Here is an 18253-nt window from a genome sequence, read left to right as displayed (position 1 = left end):
GTAGATAGAGAAATTTACAATCATCGAAGGAAATTACAATGGTGAGGGGAAACAAGAAAAAGAAAATCAAAAGGAAAAAAGGGACCTACGCTGACACTGCAACGTCATTGTAGCATCGACTTTGGCCCTTTTTTACCATTGTGAAATTATTTTTTTTAAAATTTTGTTTCATTTTTTAAATGATTTTGTAAACTTTGTTTAAATTCCTTTGTTTCTATCTTGTCCAAAATCAGTAGACAAATTTACAAGCATCAAAGAAAATTATAATGATAGGGGAAACAAGAAAAAAAAAATCAAAAGAAAAAAAGGGTCCTAAGCCGACGCTCACATCACTTTAGCATCGGCTTTGGAACATTTTTTAATATTTTGAATTTTTTTTTAATTTTGTTTCATTTTTTAAATAATTTTGCAAAATTTATTTAAATTCTTTTATAATTATTTCGTCCAAAATCAGTAGAAAAATTTCCAATAATCAAAGGAAATTACAATGATGAGGGGAAACAAGACAAAAAATAAAACTTTCATGTAATTATTTTGTCTCAAATCAAGAAGAAAAAAAAATGAGGGGCCAAAGTCAATGCTTTTACGAATCAATAGCATCAGCTTTGGATTTTTCAATAGAGAAAAAAATGCTGATAGTTCTTCGGATTAAACCGCAAAAACAACTACACCAAACTAAGAAAAAAATTATTTCCACGTCGGTTTTGCAGGATAGTTTTTTACACACAAGGGTCATCCCTTAAGCTTCTAATGTGGACTTGCAAAACAAAACGTTGAAGACTATGAGGACTACTTGCGAGTAGGCATCAAGGACAAGATATTTAACAGGCATACAACAGTTATAACTTAGTTTTATACCTGTAGAATTAAAACTAGTCAGCTTCATATTCAAATTCTAATACTTGTTGAGGAATATTCTCTTGTTGTGAGTACCTATATAGAAATCATAATAGCTTGTACATGATATGATTGTTCCAATTGCATAAAATCAATAAATAATACAGTTTCTTTTCTTACCGATTGTTAAAGACTGGACAGTTTCTTTTGTCATGCGATTGGTCAATTTTTCCACATTCATTGCAACGTCGACCTCTACACTTAGCAGCATTTGTTGCCTTCTCTTTCCCCCCTTTTAATTTTCTTCCACATCCTTTTGCCGTCACTTGAGATTCAAAGTTGTGTCATTAACATTACTACATTTTTTAGAAATGCCTCCACTTTTTGTGCTACCAGCTTCGGATTTAAACTTATCAAGCAAACTTTGCAGAGCATCATTCACAATTACAACTGCTTCTCCATTTGTTATGGCTTTATCAATGAGTTCTGAGAAAAGTTTGAATAGTTTACTTCGCCACGTTAACATTCAACCACCTTTTCCAGTTATCTCTACACCTTCCTTGTCGTATATTATTTGAGATTTTGCAACTCTAGTCCACCTTTTCATAATATATTAATTTGGCAAAGGAATATTACCAAAGAGTCGCAAAAATGCCAAAATATGTTTATATGAAATTCCTTCACACTCAAACTTTTTAAAACTACATGATGCATAGTCCAAAACTTTATCATAAGCAATTTTTCGAACCCTTGGAACACCTCTTTGGACAATTATGGACCATATACATTTTATGTGTATCATTTTCATTAACAATTTGTGGCATTGTTACTAAACTATGCCACAACTCATCTTGAAACTTATAAAAAATCTTGCGTGTGTATATCTCAGCCATTTGCTTTTCCATTTCCAATGGCAATTTTAAAACAGGCTTCTCATTAATATCAACATGATTAGCACTTAAGTCTTCGTGAAGCTGATGTGCAAGTGTCCTATTAATCAAAGTATAAAATCCATCACTAAATTTTTCTTCGAAATGTACCTCTTGAAAAATGCATGAGAGTGTTCTGCATGATGGCTACTTGTCGTTCCAGCTGAAAATACATGATTAACATATGCTGGCACCCATCTTGAACGTAGTTCAAATATTGACTTTAACCATTCATTGTCATATAGGTTTGCCTTTTTGATGATAGAAGCCTATTTTCTTTCAAACTCTTTCGGACATTCTGATTCCCAAATGCAGTGTTGGAAGTCCTTGTAAAAATCCCTGTAAGTGATTGCATTTAAATATATAGAAAGCTTCTTAAGTATGTGCCAACTACAATACCTATGAAATGTATTCGGTAAGCTCTGAGCTATAACCTTTGTCATTGTAGGATCTTGATCGGTGATAATAATCTTTGGGGTGTTTGTAAGCATGCTATTCTTTAATATTGTCCTTCTTTATAACAAACAAATTCTTTCCTTATAACTTCATTAGTACCTTTATGTCTCTTACTAGAATTGTTACGAACACTAAATCCCATCTCTTTTGAATAATTAATGTAAAACTTAAGTGCCTCATCTATCAATAGAAACTCTTGTCTAACCTTAGGTTTTAAGTTTTCCGGCACTTAGGGAATGTAAACATCATCAACGACATTCGAACATGATGACATGAATATTTATACATCTCCAAGATTATGATTATTTGCTTCACACTATAAATCATCCACGTTGCCATCTAAGATAATAAAATCAACATATGATCATTATTAATTTCCATATAATACATTTCAATCCACTTTAAAATCACACTTACTGACTACTTATAATTGATATAACATGCTATTAATCATTAATGCCAATTAATGATCACTTACGCTGCAACCATTTTTTATGTTCTAATGTCACCATTTTAACAATGCAGCCACCACATCAACCAATTTTCTATACAGCAACTGCGGCAGTCAAGTGTTTGTAACTATACTTAATCCCTATCTATTGTCAAACTTAATTCATATTGTCAAGTTCAAAATACTCAATCATATATTGAAAACATAGATTGTACAAAAATGAAGCTCACAGGGAAGGGATGGAAGCAATCAAAATTAAAAGATGCATGACAAGAACACGTATAAAAAGGATGAAACCTTGGCTTCCTGCAAGTAGAGCTTCCTCTTCTCCTTTATCCATGTTTCTTTCTCTTTTTTTTTTTTTTTTCCTTAATTCGAAAACAAAAAGAAATTCATTAATACACATTGTCAAAATATAAAAATTTTATCTTAAAATCTAACCAGATTATCCTTAATGATATTGATTATGATATAAGGAACGACAAAAAAAAAAAAACAACAATGGCTCACATATACTAACCTTTAACCCCGAGTATGGTATTGATGGCAGCAGTGCGGCGTTCGGAACGGTGGCCAATTGGGAAGGATTTGAGATTTTTGAAATGGTCAAGTTAGGCCTCCCATTGAGCTAGAATGTTTGGTGAAAAATTTATGATGATAGGTGGGAAATTTTAAACAGTGAGATTTATGTGAAAAGATAGTGCGCGCGAGGCAGGAAATGAATAGCTAGAATGTTAAAGCAATATAAAATTTCCCACAATTATTTCTCATGTGTTAAAAAGAAATAATTTGAGTCGTTCGTGAGACTCCTTAAAATCTAATGGTTGGACATTTGTTTTATGTTTTTGGACCGTACCATTTTGGTCAGGTCGGTCCTGACCATAGAAGGATATATATATATATATATATATGTATATAAAATAAAAAATAGTTGTGTAAAATATCTATCAAAATTTCTATTATGGCTATCTTCTTATTCTAAAATATAATAATTAATTAATATTAGTAATTATGAAACATTACAGTTTTTTTTTAATCAAATATTATAGTTAAAAAAACGATTTATGCAAAATATTTAATCAAATTTGGTTATGGTAAAGTAACAAAATTATATTTTTAATGTAAAATAGCATAATTAACTATCATATTTAGTTGGCAAATTGAATATGACTATACATATCTATGCACAAAATATGATAAGGGCATACTTGCAGGGGTTATGCAAAGTGGACTGAGTCGGTGGAGATAGATTGAGAAAAACCAAATTTAGGGTGTGTAGTTGAATTTGTTAGTGTGTTGCATACCAAATTTAGAGTGTGTAGTTGAATTTGTTAGTGTATTGTATAAATTATGAAATTATGGATTGAGTGTGTTAGCTTAATTTTAACTTACTTTCTGCTTACTTTGTTTTATCAGCCTATAAATAGGCCATCTAGCCATTCTTCGAAGGTGTGGAAAAAGTCCAAAGCATTTCTTTTTTCTTCATGAGTTTTCTTTCCCTACCTTTCCTTCTACTCAGATACCAAGGTCTCCTTTCTCTTCTCAATTATTCTACCTCAGTTTTTATTATTGTATCAGAATAAAACAAAAAAAACAATTGATGCAACATTTCAAATAGTGTAATACTATTATAAGTGCGTTTAATAAGTAATTATTAAAATTATTTTTTAATTGTGAGAGTATTTAAGTTAATTTACAATGTATGGGATGTTTTGACCAAAATTAACACTGTACGGGATGTTTTGAAATCTTTCAAACTTCTAAAAAAAATAAATAAAATAAAAAAATAAAAAATCAGAATTTCCAGTGCAAGGCTTTTCGGGGAAAAAGAAAATGCGAGGTTCTGATATTGACGAGAGAATAAATAGGACAAAAAATTCCAAATTAGTGCTTATCCGGAATATAAACCATAGGGAAGCATCAAGAGAATTTATCCTCTGTAATTTTGCAAACTTAGAACATAAATTTTCGTCGGTCCGTCCTCATCCAGCAAGCGGTAAATTTCCAAGAAGAAAAAAAAAAAAAATTTCAATTTTCTCAAGCTGCAAAAATGTCTATGATTCGGAACGTCTTCGGTCGCCGACCCAATTTCTTCGATCCGTCCTCGTTCGAGGTCTGGGACCCATTTGAGGGTTTTCCTTTCCGCTCTCACTCGGAACTGGGCTCGCACTCCTGGTTCCCACCTCAAACGGCCTCGTTTGCTCAGGCCCGGATCGACTGGGTGGAGACTCCGACAGCCCACGTGTTCAGGACCGACGTTCCGGGGCTGAGGAAGGAGGAAGTGAAGGTGGCGGTGGAGGAAGGAAGGGTCCTCCATATCAGCGGGGAGAGGAGGCGGGAGCTGGAGAAGACGACCGACACGTGGCACCGCGTTGAGCGCATCTCCGGCAAGTTCTCGAGGAGGTTTAGGTTGCCGGAGAACGCTAAATTTGATCAGGTCAAGGCCGTTATGGATAACGGGGTGCTTACTGTCACCGTGCCCAAAGAGGAACCCAGAAGGACCACTTCCAGGAATATTGAGATTTCTTGTGGTTAGGATTTTGTAAGCCCCTGAATAAACTACGGTATTGTTCTTGTTGTTTGGGTTTTGAACACTCTCTCTTCGTACGTTGTGTTGGGTTGCGACTGGGTTCCTGTGTGTATTTGTATGGAACATAGATAATTAATCCAACAAGTTGTACTGCTTGATTATATTACCTGCTTGCTTCTTTAATCGTCACCTGTATTAGACTGCTATTTGCTAAATAGACAAAACTTTGAACTGGGATTCTTGAGAAAGAAATTGAATAAAAACCAGACGAATTCGAGTGGATATTACGGATATTGTGGTGGGCAATTGATAAGACATTTGCATTTGGTACAACATTGAAATTCTTTTACTATCCGGTATTCTAAATTGAGATTTTGATTTTAGGATCTTGATTTCTGGCCTGGAGGAAAAACCCAAAAATATATATATATATATATATATTGTACTCGTGAATCTGATTTCCCATTTGATAATCCTACTATGCCAACATCATCACTGGTCGATCGAAATATACAACGTTTTCCTATGGGGCAATTCATATCTCTCTGTCTCAAACAAAGAAATTTCAAACACATTAGTCTTTAGCCCAAAGAAAAAGCCCATTCATATATCTGTTTCATTTATTTTACAAACAGAAAAAAAACCTCACAATGCCATATTTTTCCTGAACTGAGCCATAAACCATAGCACTCTAATTACACTACCACACAGAGTGTTACAAGCACAGGACTCCTTATTCAACAGAAGGAAAGCAAACTTTTACGCGCAAAACAAAAACAAAAGCATTACTACTTGAGAGTAGACGATGAGGTACTCTTACTCAGCCGGAAATCTCAATAGCCTTAACCTCAGGCTTCTTTTCCTCCTCTTTAGGCACAATCACAGTCAGTACACCATTCTCCATGCTAGCCTTGACATGGTCTAATTTTGCATTCTCTGGCAGCCTGAACCTCCTCAGAAATTTCCCACTGCTCCTCTCAACCCTGTGCCATATGTCGTTCTTCTCCTCCTGTTCTCTGCTCCTCTCTCCGCTGATTTGAAGCACTCTACCTTCTTCAACCTCAACTTTCACCTCTTCCTTCTTTAATCCTGGAAGGTCGGCTTTAAAGACGTGGGCGTCCGGTGTCTCCTTCCAGTCGATTCGAGTGTTGGCGAAGGCTGAGGTTTCACGAGCAGAGGAGGGAGCGTTGGTGAGAGGGCCTGACAAATTGAAGCCATCGAAGGGATCCCAGATGTCCAGCGAGAATGGGTCGAAGACATTGCTTCTTCGTCCGCTACCGAATAAACTCAGAGCCATTGATGCTTACGGTGTTTTGGTTTGAAGTTTATGAGAGAATTTGGAAGCTTTGAGAAAGTACTTGAATACTGTATACAAAAGCTTTGGACAGGTCTTGATAATAAATATGACAACGCGTGGGTGGGTGTGTGTGTGTGTGTGTGTGTGTGTATGCTTGAGGCGAAAGGATCAGAATTCAGAAGACTGTGGCAGGTTTTAGATCTTTCAGGATGTTTCATGGAAGTGAGAGTTCTATAAACTTCCATCCATTTTTCCAATACGTGTCGCACTGTTTCATTCGAGAAGAGTACGTGGCCATGTACAATTGACGCTTCTTATGAGTCTGTAATGCGTCAACTGACTTTTTGACCAACCTTTATGTTTGCTCAATATTGTAGAAAAGGAAAAATAATTAATTCTAATATTATCTATTTTCTTGAAATAATTAATGTTAATTAACTCCTCTCTCTCTCTCTCTCTCTCTCTCTCTCTCTCTCTCTCTCTCCCCCTCTCTCTGTTTTAAACCCTTCGTTGATATCAACCAATTTTCTAAAAATTGGAATGATTTTTTAACTTGTTAATTTATGAACATTATTAAATTGGTAGAATTTTATTATCACTGATCTACTGTATAAATTGTATAACATTACTTTGACTGTCACAAACCATTTTTTATTTTTTATGGAGGCAAATAATTGCAAGTTAAAAAAGTGAAAATGCTTATTTTTTTCTCTTAATTTGTTTAATAAAGAGAAGATTCAATCAATAATGGACAATATGGTTGAAGATTTAAGATCACAAAAATGGGTTCAAGAAGAAGTAAAGTAAAAAGAAGAGAAAGAGTATTCATTTGAGCAAGTCGAATGTGAAGCTTCATTCAAATCAAATTGTGTTTAAAAAGCTTGGTCCTTTAATGGTCAATTTTTTGAATGTGGAACAATTGAAGTTTAAGGAAAGCCTAGATGAATTTTAAAGATTTATGTTTAATAAATTAAGAAGGCTTTTGCTAAAGAGGAGTTTAAAGATCCAACTTGATGAAGGATTTTTGGTCTAGTTAAAGACTTCAAATCAAGCTTTAATTGAGGGGAAACCCAAGTTTTTAAATCTCTTTGCTCTTTATGTTAACTTTTATGATTGATTTTGAGTAAGTTTTAAATTTTCTTGAAGTTTAAATAACTGTTTGGTTTAGTAGTTTAGCTTATTTCTAGTTTATCGTGTAACGTTGTTATGTTTTCTTTGTAATTTTTTATCACATGGAATCTTCAATTTTTTCATGATGAATATTTTAAAGCTTAAAGGAACACAAATACATCTACAAAGAGTTGAACTCAAGTTTCAGAGGCAAATTTGGAAAAATAAGTTGAAAAGTCAAGTTTTAAAGCCATAGAAGTGCATTTTGATGGAAAAAGGAAATCTGACACTTAGGATTTTTGAATACCAATTGTGCAAACTAAGCATCATTAACATGGCCATATATTTTGGTAAGTGCATATGCTAATCATCATATCATCAAACCTAGAAGTATGGGAGTTGGTGTGCCCACCCTTAAATCTTCTTCGATATTGTGCTGATCCAATATAAATGAAGACTGAGCCAATCACTAGAACACAAACCAAGAGATTTAAAGACAACTTGGTTGGATTCATATAGGGAGTTATAAATTCTCAAAAAGGTTTATCCATATCCGAAGATTCAAGATTTGTTTTATGCATCCAAATGGACATCGAGTTGGATCCGAATAGTTGTTTTAGTGCATTTGTGGACTCCAGGCAGCAAGGACCGGGTTCAGCACTACTTGAACTCAATTGATATTACCAAGAGGTTATGGAATTATGTCAAAGTAGAAGCAAAAACACCTAAAACCAGCTTGTGTGCACAACACCAATATTTGGCTGAAAATGTCATGTTTTGCTGTTGGCTTTGACTATATTTGATGATCAAGCAAATTTGACTTATTCCAATCAAGGACAATATATGGTAACCAATATTAATCCTATTTGGCATCCTACAAGGCATATGGAAGCTAATTTAGAGCTTAAATTAGTCATTGATTGATCAAAGACAGCTTAGTTTGAAAGATAGTTGTCAAGACCCGTCCAGAATTCCTCCTCCGGAACCCTAGACAGCCCTGATCCCAGGGAAATACCACCGAACCTTCCAACGGAAAATCCGGCAGCACCTCCCCTAAGGGATTTACTTACCACAAATTTACCTGCACTGAAAACACACTTCAAAAATATCCCCTTATTCCTCCCACAAACTACAAATTGGTTCCACAAATTGCAGTACTTAAAAAAATAAATACAGTAATCCAGTGCAAAATAAATACAACAAGAGTGAAAGAAATATTACAACTGTAATAAAAGAATAACAGGGTACTGCCGAACTAAAACAACGAGGAAGATCAAGTTCGCTCCGAGTGAACACCGACAACCTGGTACCTAGAGGAACGGAATTTAAGAGTGTGAGATGCTAATCATCTCAGTGAGCGACCCTACTACTATACCATATATTATCACAGTAATAAGTATAAATAATAATTATTTGAAAATAATATTTTCTCTCAAAACCCTTACAATTCTCTCAGTTGGAAAGGTTCCCCTTTTAAAACAATTTCACAAAACCCTTTATCCATATTCCCCGAAACCAAGACATCAATTAAATACCAGAAGCGGTAACAATTATATCTTTAATTCCAATTTAGTTTCCAAACATTTTATTTTTAAAACACAGTTCTGAAAATCATTTGATGCACCCACTATATACCAGTGGCGCCAACAGTACCCAGCGTCCCAAGGTACCGCCAGACAGGAGGTTATAGAAAGAAACCGGCATACGGTCGCGTGGCGTCCCACAGCGCCGCTGCTAACCTGGTGTCCCGGCCAAAGGGGGGTGGCCGCCCTCTCCGATGGCATCCACAGGACACCCTCATAATATCAACCGCGCGCTACTCACACCCACCTGCGCGCTAATCACATCACCTGCGCGCTAATCACACCCACCTGCGCGCTAATCACAACCGTGTGCACACTAACCATATCACATATACCATATCACATAATCAGAACACCAGTACGTGCACGGTGCATCTAAAAATTATAAAATCCATAAATTTAAATCATAAAACAAATTTCACATTTTTCATAAGCATAGCGGGCATAATCCATCCGCTTGAACCGGGAAATTCTCCACAATTTCCTTCTAATCCATACCATAAATTCCATGATTTTCAAATCCACCAACTCCCAAATCCATCAATTCAAATATCCACATTTTTTCCAAGCATAAATAATTTCTCGAAATATCATAATCAAATCCCATAATATTTTATGGGCATATTTCATAAAAATTGAAATCACCAACATAACCAAATATTTTCCTTGAAATATTTGAAAATCAAATCGTGCCCAATTTACCATTAAAACCACACCAATTTCAAAATCCTCAAAACCATAAAATAATTCCACACGGCATAAATTTGTAGAATTCGCATTTTCTTAAATCCAATAAATTCATAAATAATTCTACAATAAATCCAATAAATATTTGGCACATAGAAATTAAATTCCAAATATTTAATTCACACATAATATATTCATCAATTAAATTCCCCAAAATTAATTTGAAGGTGGGTCACTCACCTGGAGCACGCAATTAACCCATGATCCACTACGGGATCAATTCTACGACTCACCGGTGCTCCTAGAACAAAATTCACAGACAGTCAAATAAATTAATATTTTATTCGGGTAAATAATACCCGGTACCCGGGGGGGTCAAAACACAAACGATAACTAAAATTTACGAATCATATACCGAATCGAAGCTCGAGTGATGCTAATCACAGATCCGGTCTTAATTTTCGATGATCGTACCCGACGGGGTCGGAATTTTATCGGGAAGCTTTTCGGGTTTCGGCTCCGCAATTCTCCCAAACCGTCGCGAATTGGTGGAAACGGAAGTCGGATTTGGGTTCAGGAGGTTGAACACTGCGGACTGGAGCTGGCCGGAATTTTCGGGTACTCGCCGGAACAGTAATTTCCGGCGGGCCGCCACGTCACCGGCAACCGTCGCCGGAACAGTAATTTCCGACGGTGGCCGTTTGCTGTGAAATTTTGCAGATTTGTAGATCGTGAGGAGAGCAATCCAACGGGACCGACGGTGAGCAAAACGGAGGTCGGACGGCGGAGAAATCACCGTTTGAAGATTTTCGACCCCTCGCCGGAAAACGCTCCGATCCCGGCGCGTCGGTGGTCCGATGGCCGTGATTTTTGGTGGGTAGGCCGGACTTGAGGAAAGGATGCTGGGTGTATGGCGCGTGTACTGTATATCGGCCGGAATAGTGCCGATTCGCGGTGGCCGGCGGTGGAGGGGAAAAATCGCCGCCAAACTTCGGACGTCCGATCCGGGCGCGTCCGGCGGCCGTTCGCCGTGAAATTTGGAGGTTTTGCCGGAAATGAGGTGGGCAAGCTTTCTGTCCGGCGCGTGTACAGTAACTCGGCCGGAACAGTGGCAAAATCCGGTGGCCGGCGGTGGCTCTCTCTCTCTCTTTCTCTCTCCTCTCTCTCTTTCTCTCTCTTCTCTCTCTTTCTCTCTCTTCCCCGAGAGTTTTTCAAAATTAAAACCCTGCGTGACACTGTTCATGCCACGTGGACCAATCAGAAGCTGACACGTGGCATTTCACTGTTCACCGACCCAAAAAAAAACATTAAAATAATACGGTATCCGGTAAACTTCAAACGTCCATAACTTTTTAACCACATGTCCGATTTAAGCGTGCCGCTAGTCTATGAACTCGTATCGACGAGTACTTTACAACCATACAAGAGTCAACTCACAATTACATCACAAGAAAAAGTCAACTCCCGGCACCTTTTAGACAGTTTACACTTCAACTTGTTTTGCCCATAACTTTCAAACCGTAGCTCCGTTTTCGACGTGCTACCAGTCTACGAACTCGTGGCATCGTGCACTTCGCCACGGTACCCTAGTCAACTCGAAATTCCCACTGAGTCAAAAAGTCAACTTTTGACCCCTTCGGTCAACGGTCAACCTCGGTCAACGTGCACGGATTCCGGTGCGATTTGGGACGGGGTGTTACAGCCTTCCCCCCTTACAAAAATTTCGTCCTCGAAATTTCCACGCGTCACTGGAACAAACAAGGGTTCTGATCACGCACCTGCGCTTCGGGCTCCCATGTCGCTTCCTCGACTAAGTAGTTCCTTGCCAACCAATCCATGCCCAACACTACTTCAAGTCTGGATAGATCCAACAGGATCAGGTCTGCTTCCATCACTTGATCTGTGAAATCGTCGGGCGTAGTCCTGGCTCCCTGCTGCGTCATAGCAAACACCCGGCCTTGACTTGTCTGCTGGGGTCTCCTTCCTCTACCTCGACTCGATCCTGCAGACGGCTGGACTGATCCCGAAGAAACTCCTACTGGCTAACTCCCCTGGGAACTCTGTCCTGGAAATATCCCCGTATGCTGTGTCCGTCGACCTGCTTCTAGCACACTGCTGCTACCATAAGGGCAATCCCTCCTTATGTGGCCTGGCTGCCCACACCGAAAGCATAAACCATCCATCTGACACTGCCCAGAATGATTCCCCCTACAAAGTGGACAAATCCGTGGAGAACTAATGCGTGACTGCTGATACGAGCTTGTATCCACACTGATCGAATGGCGAGCTGGCTGGGGCATGCGATAACTATCTCTCCTCTGGAATCTGCCTCGTGGGCTTAACCCATCACTGTCTGAGCCTGAGCTATGGCTCTTCTTAGCTGCCCCCTGTCGAGGTACTCCGCTATACGAACCTTCGAATGATCTGCGCCTCGCGGGTCTGTGTATCTCCTCCTGTCTCTCTAGCTCAAGCGCTGCATCCCTGGCGGACTGATAGGTGGGATGTACTAATCCAGAAAGGGTGTACCTGATGCTCTCTTTCAATCCGTCTATGAACCTCACCTTCTTCGTGTGATCGTCGGGAATTAGGTGCATGTAGAATTCTGATAGTTCTCGGAATCTCCTCTCGTACTCTGTCACTGTCATGTTCCCCTGTCGTAGTTCTTCGAACTCTCTCCTTCTCGCCTCACGGTACGCAGGAGGACAAAACTCTATCAATGGCAGTTGTTCATCCCAGCTACCACGAAACTGCATAATGCAAGACCTTAGCAGGTCTTCTAATGTCTGAATTGTGCACTCTGCTTGTCCATCAGATTGCGGGTGAAAAGCGGTGCTGTAGTTAAGTCTTGCTCCTAGTGCATTAGCCAATTTCCGCCATAGTCGTGAAGTAAAGCGCGGATCTCGATCGGAGACGATGGCTAACGGTACTCCATGAAGACTTACAATGCGTTGCACGAACAACTAAGCTAACTTCTCGGGTGAAAAATGTTCTCGTACCGGTAGGAAGTGTGCCGACTTGGTGAGACGATCAATGATTACCCAAATGCCGTCGTACCTTCTAGGTGTGGAAGGAAGCTTGAATACGAAGTCCATGTTGAGTTCTTCCCACTTCCACACGGGAATCGGTAAAGGTTGGAGTAGTCCCGAAGGCTTCTGTCTTTCTGCTTTCACTTGTTGACAAATCAAACACTTTGATACGAAGTCTGCCACTTCTCTCTTCATACCAATCCACCAATAATACTTAACAAGCGTCCGGTACATCTTGGTACTCCCAGGATGCATCGCATACATCGAGCTGTGCGCCTCCTCAAAAATCTCCTTCTTGAGTCCTGGAATATCCGGAACACAAAGTCGTCCTTTATACACGAGGGCTCCATCCCTCCTTATGGAAAATTCCGGATCAAGACCTTCTTGTACCTTGCCCTTAATTGTCCTCAACTTAGGATCTTCCATTTGGGTCTCTACTATACGATCCACCAACACCGGTCGTACCTGGAAGCTAGCCATGAGAACTCCTGAAGCATGCATCCTTAAACCAACAACCAACTCTCGTAACTCGATCAGCAATCCAAAAGGTAAGATTAGAACTTAAGTCTAATTTTCTCAAATACTGGTATCACCAAGTTAAGGTTGAGATTAATTCACTTGTCTTCGATTACCCTCCTAGTACTTACAATTATAAAACCCTTGCTCCTCATTGATTAACCAATAGTCTTAACCTCGACAAACATCAATCTTTCTTTTAACTAAATTCATCAAGGTCATGAATAAAATTCTCAACATCCAAATATCATTCTTGAAAACCCTAAGTTTCCCTTATTTCAAATAAATTCCATGAATCCACACCTCAAGCAATAAGAAATTTAAATCTTAATTCTAGCATCACCAATACGAACCTTAAATCTCCAAGGAAATAAGATATCAAGATCTTAGCTTCTAGAATGAAAATAACCATGCTTAAACATCCAACCATGCCTAAGGAATCATCCTCATCTCATTAACCTCATCAACCACCAAGTAGAACTTTAGTCGCTATCCGGAGCTTGCTTGATTCTCTAAACGCTGTCGTACCTTCTCTTTGTGAATGATAGTTTAAGCACGAAATCCATGTTTACATCTCCCTACTTTACTTGTCGGTGACCTAAGTACCTTTATTCGGATCTTGCAACTTCCTTTATCGTGCCAAACCACCATGTCATCCAGTGAGCATTCCATACGTCTTGGTACCCTTGGGGTGTATCGCATACATTGAATCACGTGCTTCCTTTAGGATCTCCTTTTTGAACTCAACGATACCCTGCTTTGGATTCTTAATTGGCGATACTTACCCTTAAGTCGCTTTTGGAAAAACCATAACATAAAACAAATAATAAAATATATTTTTCAAATATACCTAACTTGCATAGGCAATTGTTAAAACTCCACATTGAAATTCATATCTTAAAATCCATAGCATAAAATAAAATATGCACGCTTGTAATGGAGGTACGTACAACACCTTCTACATGTTACGTAATCCATGATTCCAACTGTCGCCGACACTCTGCTACCAATACAAACCAGGGTGGTTGCCTATATTGGCCGTCCAATTCCCGGGCTCGTAGGCAACATGATCATGGGGCTAGCTCTACATGGACCACATTGGTTCGCCGCCTCCATATGGTGCAGTATAATATCAAACAATATAACATACAGATACATGTATGAACACAAACCAAAAATACTTGAATAAAATACCTTTAATTTCAAATACCACTTTGAAAAGCATTTAAATTTTGATAATCGATCGGGAAAATATTTTGACGCCTTGAAATCGATCGACACACATCCTTAGGCAATCATCATTCTTCTCCATGAACGAAACGGATACCATTCACGATGATAAGCTTGACCTTCAAAAAGAAAAGGCATCCTCGACCATCGACTAGGCCATAGGAATTTCCTGTTAGGCTAGATGATCCTAATTGACACCCTCGAAGATTAGAGTTATTCAAACTCGGGCAACGAATTTACTTCGAGACAAACAGAAAGAACGCTTTCACACGGGTAAAATGAGAGATTAAACACGGATAGGATGCACAACAATGCACAGTCCCTTAGGAATACTAGAACCTAGAGCTCTGATACCAACTGTCAGGACCCGTCCAGAATTCCTCCTCCGGAACCCTAGACAGCCCTGATCCCAGGGAAATACCACCGAACCTTCCAACGGAAAATCCGGCAGCACCTCCCCTAAGGGATTTACTTACCACAAATTTACCTGCACTGAAAACACACTTCAAAAATATCCCCTTATTCCTCCCACAAACTACAAATTGGTTCCACAAATTGCAGTACTTAAAAAAATAAATACAGTAATCCAGTGCAAAATAAATACAACAAGAGTGAAAGAAATATTACAACTGTAATAAAAGAATAACAGGGTACTGCCGAACTAAAACAACGAGGAAGATCAAGTTCGCTCCGAGTGAACACCGACAACCTGGTACCTAGAGGAACGGAATTTAAGAGTGTGAGATGCTAATCATCTCAGTGAGCGACCCTACTACTATACCATATATTATCACAGTAATAAGTATAAATAATAATTATTTGGAAATAATATTTTCTCTCAAAACCCTTACAATTCTCTCAGTTGGAAAGGTTCCCCTTTTAAAACAATTTCACAAAACCCTTTATCCATATTCCCCGAAACCAAGACATCAATTAAATACCAGAAGCGGTAACAATTATATCTTTAATTCCAATTCAGTTTCCAAACATTTTATTTTTAAAACACAGTTCTGAAAATCATTTGATGCACCCACTATATACCAGTGGCGCCAACAGTACCCAGCGTCCCAAGGTACCGCCAGACAGGAGGTTATAGAAAGAAACCGGCATACGGTCGCGTGGCGTCCCACAGCGCCGCTGCTAACCTGGTGTCCCGGCCAAAGGGGGGTGGCCGCCCTCTCCGATGGCATCCACAGGACACCCTCATAATATCAACCGCGCGCTACTCACACCCACCTGCGCGCTAATCACATCACCTGCGCGCTAATCACACCCACCTGCGCGCTAATCACAACCGTGTGCACACTAACCATATCACATATACCATATCACATAATCAGAACACCAGTACGTGCACGGTGCATCTAAAAATTATAAAATCCATAAATTTAAATCATAAAACAAATTTCACATTTTTCATAAGCATAGCGGGCATAATCCATCCGCTTGAACCGGGAAATTCTCCACAATTTCCTTCTAATCCATACCATAAATTCCATGATTTTCAAATCCACCAACTCCCAAATCCATCAATTCAAATATCCACATTTTTTCCAAGCATAAATAATTTCTCGAAATATCATAATCAAATCCCATAATATTTTATGGGCATATTTCATAAAAATTGAAATCACCAACATAACCAAATATTTTCCTTGAAATATTTGAAAATCAAATCGTGCCCAATTTACCATTAAAACCACACCAATTTCAAAATCCTCAAAACCATAAAATAATTCCACACGGCATAAATTTGTAGAATTCGCATTTTCTTAAATCCAATAAATTCATAAATAATTCTACAATAAATCCAATAAATATTTGGCACATAGAAATTAAATTCCAAATATTTAATTCACACATAATATATTCATCAATTAAATTCCCCAAAATTAATTTGAAGGTGGGTCACTCACCTGGAGCACGCAATTAACCCATGATCCACTACGGGATCAATTCTACGACTCACCGGTGCTCCTAGAACAAAATTCACAGACAGTCAAATAAATTAATATTTTATTCGGGTAAATAATACCCGGTACCCGGGGGGGTCAAAACACAAACGATAACTAAAATTTACGAATCATATACCGAATCGAAGCTCGAGTGATGCTAATCACAGATCCGGTCTTAATTTTCGATGATCGTACCCGACGGGGTCGGAATTTTATCGGGAAGCTTTTCGGGTTTCGGCTCCGCAATTCTCCCAAACCGTCGCGAATTGGTGGAAACGGAAGTCGGATTTGGGTTCAGGAGGTTGAACACTGCGGACTGGAGCTGGCCGGAATTTTCGGGTACTCGCCGGAACAGTAATTTCCGGCGGGCCGCCACGTCACCGGCAACCGTCGCCGGAACAGTAATTTCCGACGGTGGCCGTTTGCTGTGAAATTTTGCAGATTTGTAGATCGTGAGGAGAGCAATCCAACGGGACCGACGGTGAGCAAAACGGAGGTCGGACGGCGGAGAAATCACCGTTTGAAGATTTTCGACCCCTCGCCGGAAAACGCTCCGATCCCGGCGCGTCGGTGGTCCGATGGCCGTGATTTTTGGTGGGTAGGCCGGACTTGAGGAGAGGATGCTGGGTGTATGGCGCGTGTACTGTATATCGGCCGGAATAGTGCCGATTCGCGGTGGCCGGCGGTGGAGGGGAAAAATCGCCGCCAAACTTCGGACGTCCGATCCGGGCGCGTCCGGCGGCCGTTCGCCGTGAAATTTGGAGGTTTTGCCGGAAATGAGGTGGGCAAGCTTTCTGTCCGGCGCGTGTACAGTAACTCGGCCGGAACAGTGGCAAAATCCGGTGGCCGGCGGTGGCTCTCTCTCTCTCTTTCTCTCTCCTCTCTCTCTTTCTCTCTCTTCTCTCTCTTTCTCTCTCTTCCCCGAGAGTTTTTCAAAATTAAAACCCTGCGTGACACTGTTCATGCCACGTGGACCAATCAGAAGCTGACACGTGGCATTTCACTGTTCACCGACCCAAAAAAAAACATTAAAATAATACGGTATCCGGTAAACTTCAAACGTCCATAACTTTTTAACCACATGTCCGATTTAAGCGTGCCGCTAGTCTATGAACTCGTATCGACGAGTACTTTACAACCATACAAGAGTCAACTCACAATTACATCACAAGAAAAAGTCAACTCCCGGCACCTTTTAGACAGTTTACACTTCAACTTGTTTTGCCCATAACTTTCAAACCGTAGCTCCGTTTTCGACGTGCTACCAGTCTACGAACTCGTGGCATCGTGCACTTCGCCACGGTACCCTAGTCAACTCGAAATTCCCACTGAGTCAAAAAGTCAACTTTTGACCCCTTCGGTCAACGGTCAACGGTCAACCTCGGTCAACGTGCACGGATTCCGGTGCGATTTGGGACGGGGTGTTACATAGTAAACTAGTTTCCTAATTTAAAATTTGACTTTTGTTTTAGGAAATTAGTATTTTATTTGCTTTTTATTTATTTATTTGTTGGATAAATCAACTTAGAAAATTTATTATTTTATCATTTCAGTTATAAATTAATTAATTTCCAATTCAAAATAAGAGAATTAAATAATCCAAATTAGTTTAGGAAAGCATTGTAAATTCGGCCAAGCTTGTTTCC

General features: G+C 39.3%; 2 protein-coding genes across 2 annotated transcripts; one reads left to right on the top strand and one right to left on the bottom strand.

The window, feature by feature from the left end:
* Positions 1 to 4524: 4524 nt before the first annotated feature.
* Positions 4525 to 5369, top strand: LOC107413803 (18.1 kDa class I heat shock protein). The gene has a single exon (XM_016021846.4). It carries the CDS (start codon positions 4724 to 4726, stop codon positions 5207 to 5209), a length of 486 nt encoding a protein of 161 aa, XP_015877332.1. The 5' UTR covers positions 4525 to 4723; the 3' UTR covers positions 5210 to 5369.
* A 414-nt stretch (positions 5370 to 5783) lies between these two features.
* LOC107413804 (18.1 kDa class I heat shock protein) lies at positions 5784 to 6658 on the bottom strand. Its single transcript, XM_016021847.4, has one exon. The coding sequence runs from the start codon at positions 6498 to 6500 to the stop codon at positions 6024 to 6026; it is 477 nt and encodes a 158-aa protein (XP_015877333.2). The 5' UTR covers positions 6501 to 6658; the 3' UTR covers positions 5784 to 6023.
* Positions 6659 to 18253: the final 11595 nt, after the last annotated feature.

Source organism: Ziziphus jujuba, chromosome 8 (assembly GCF_031755915.1).
Source record: "Ziziphus jujuba cultivar Dongzao chromosome 8, ASM3175591v1".
NCBI classification, from domain to species: Eukaryota; Viridiplantae; Streptophyta; class Magnoliopsida; order Rosales; family Rhamnaceae; genus Ziziphus; species Ziziphus jujuba.
The sequence above is the reverse complement of the archived record's forward strand: the minus strand, read 5'-3'. Positions and strand labels throughout refer to the sequence as shown.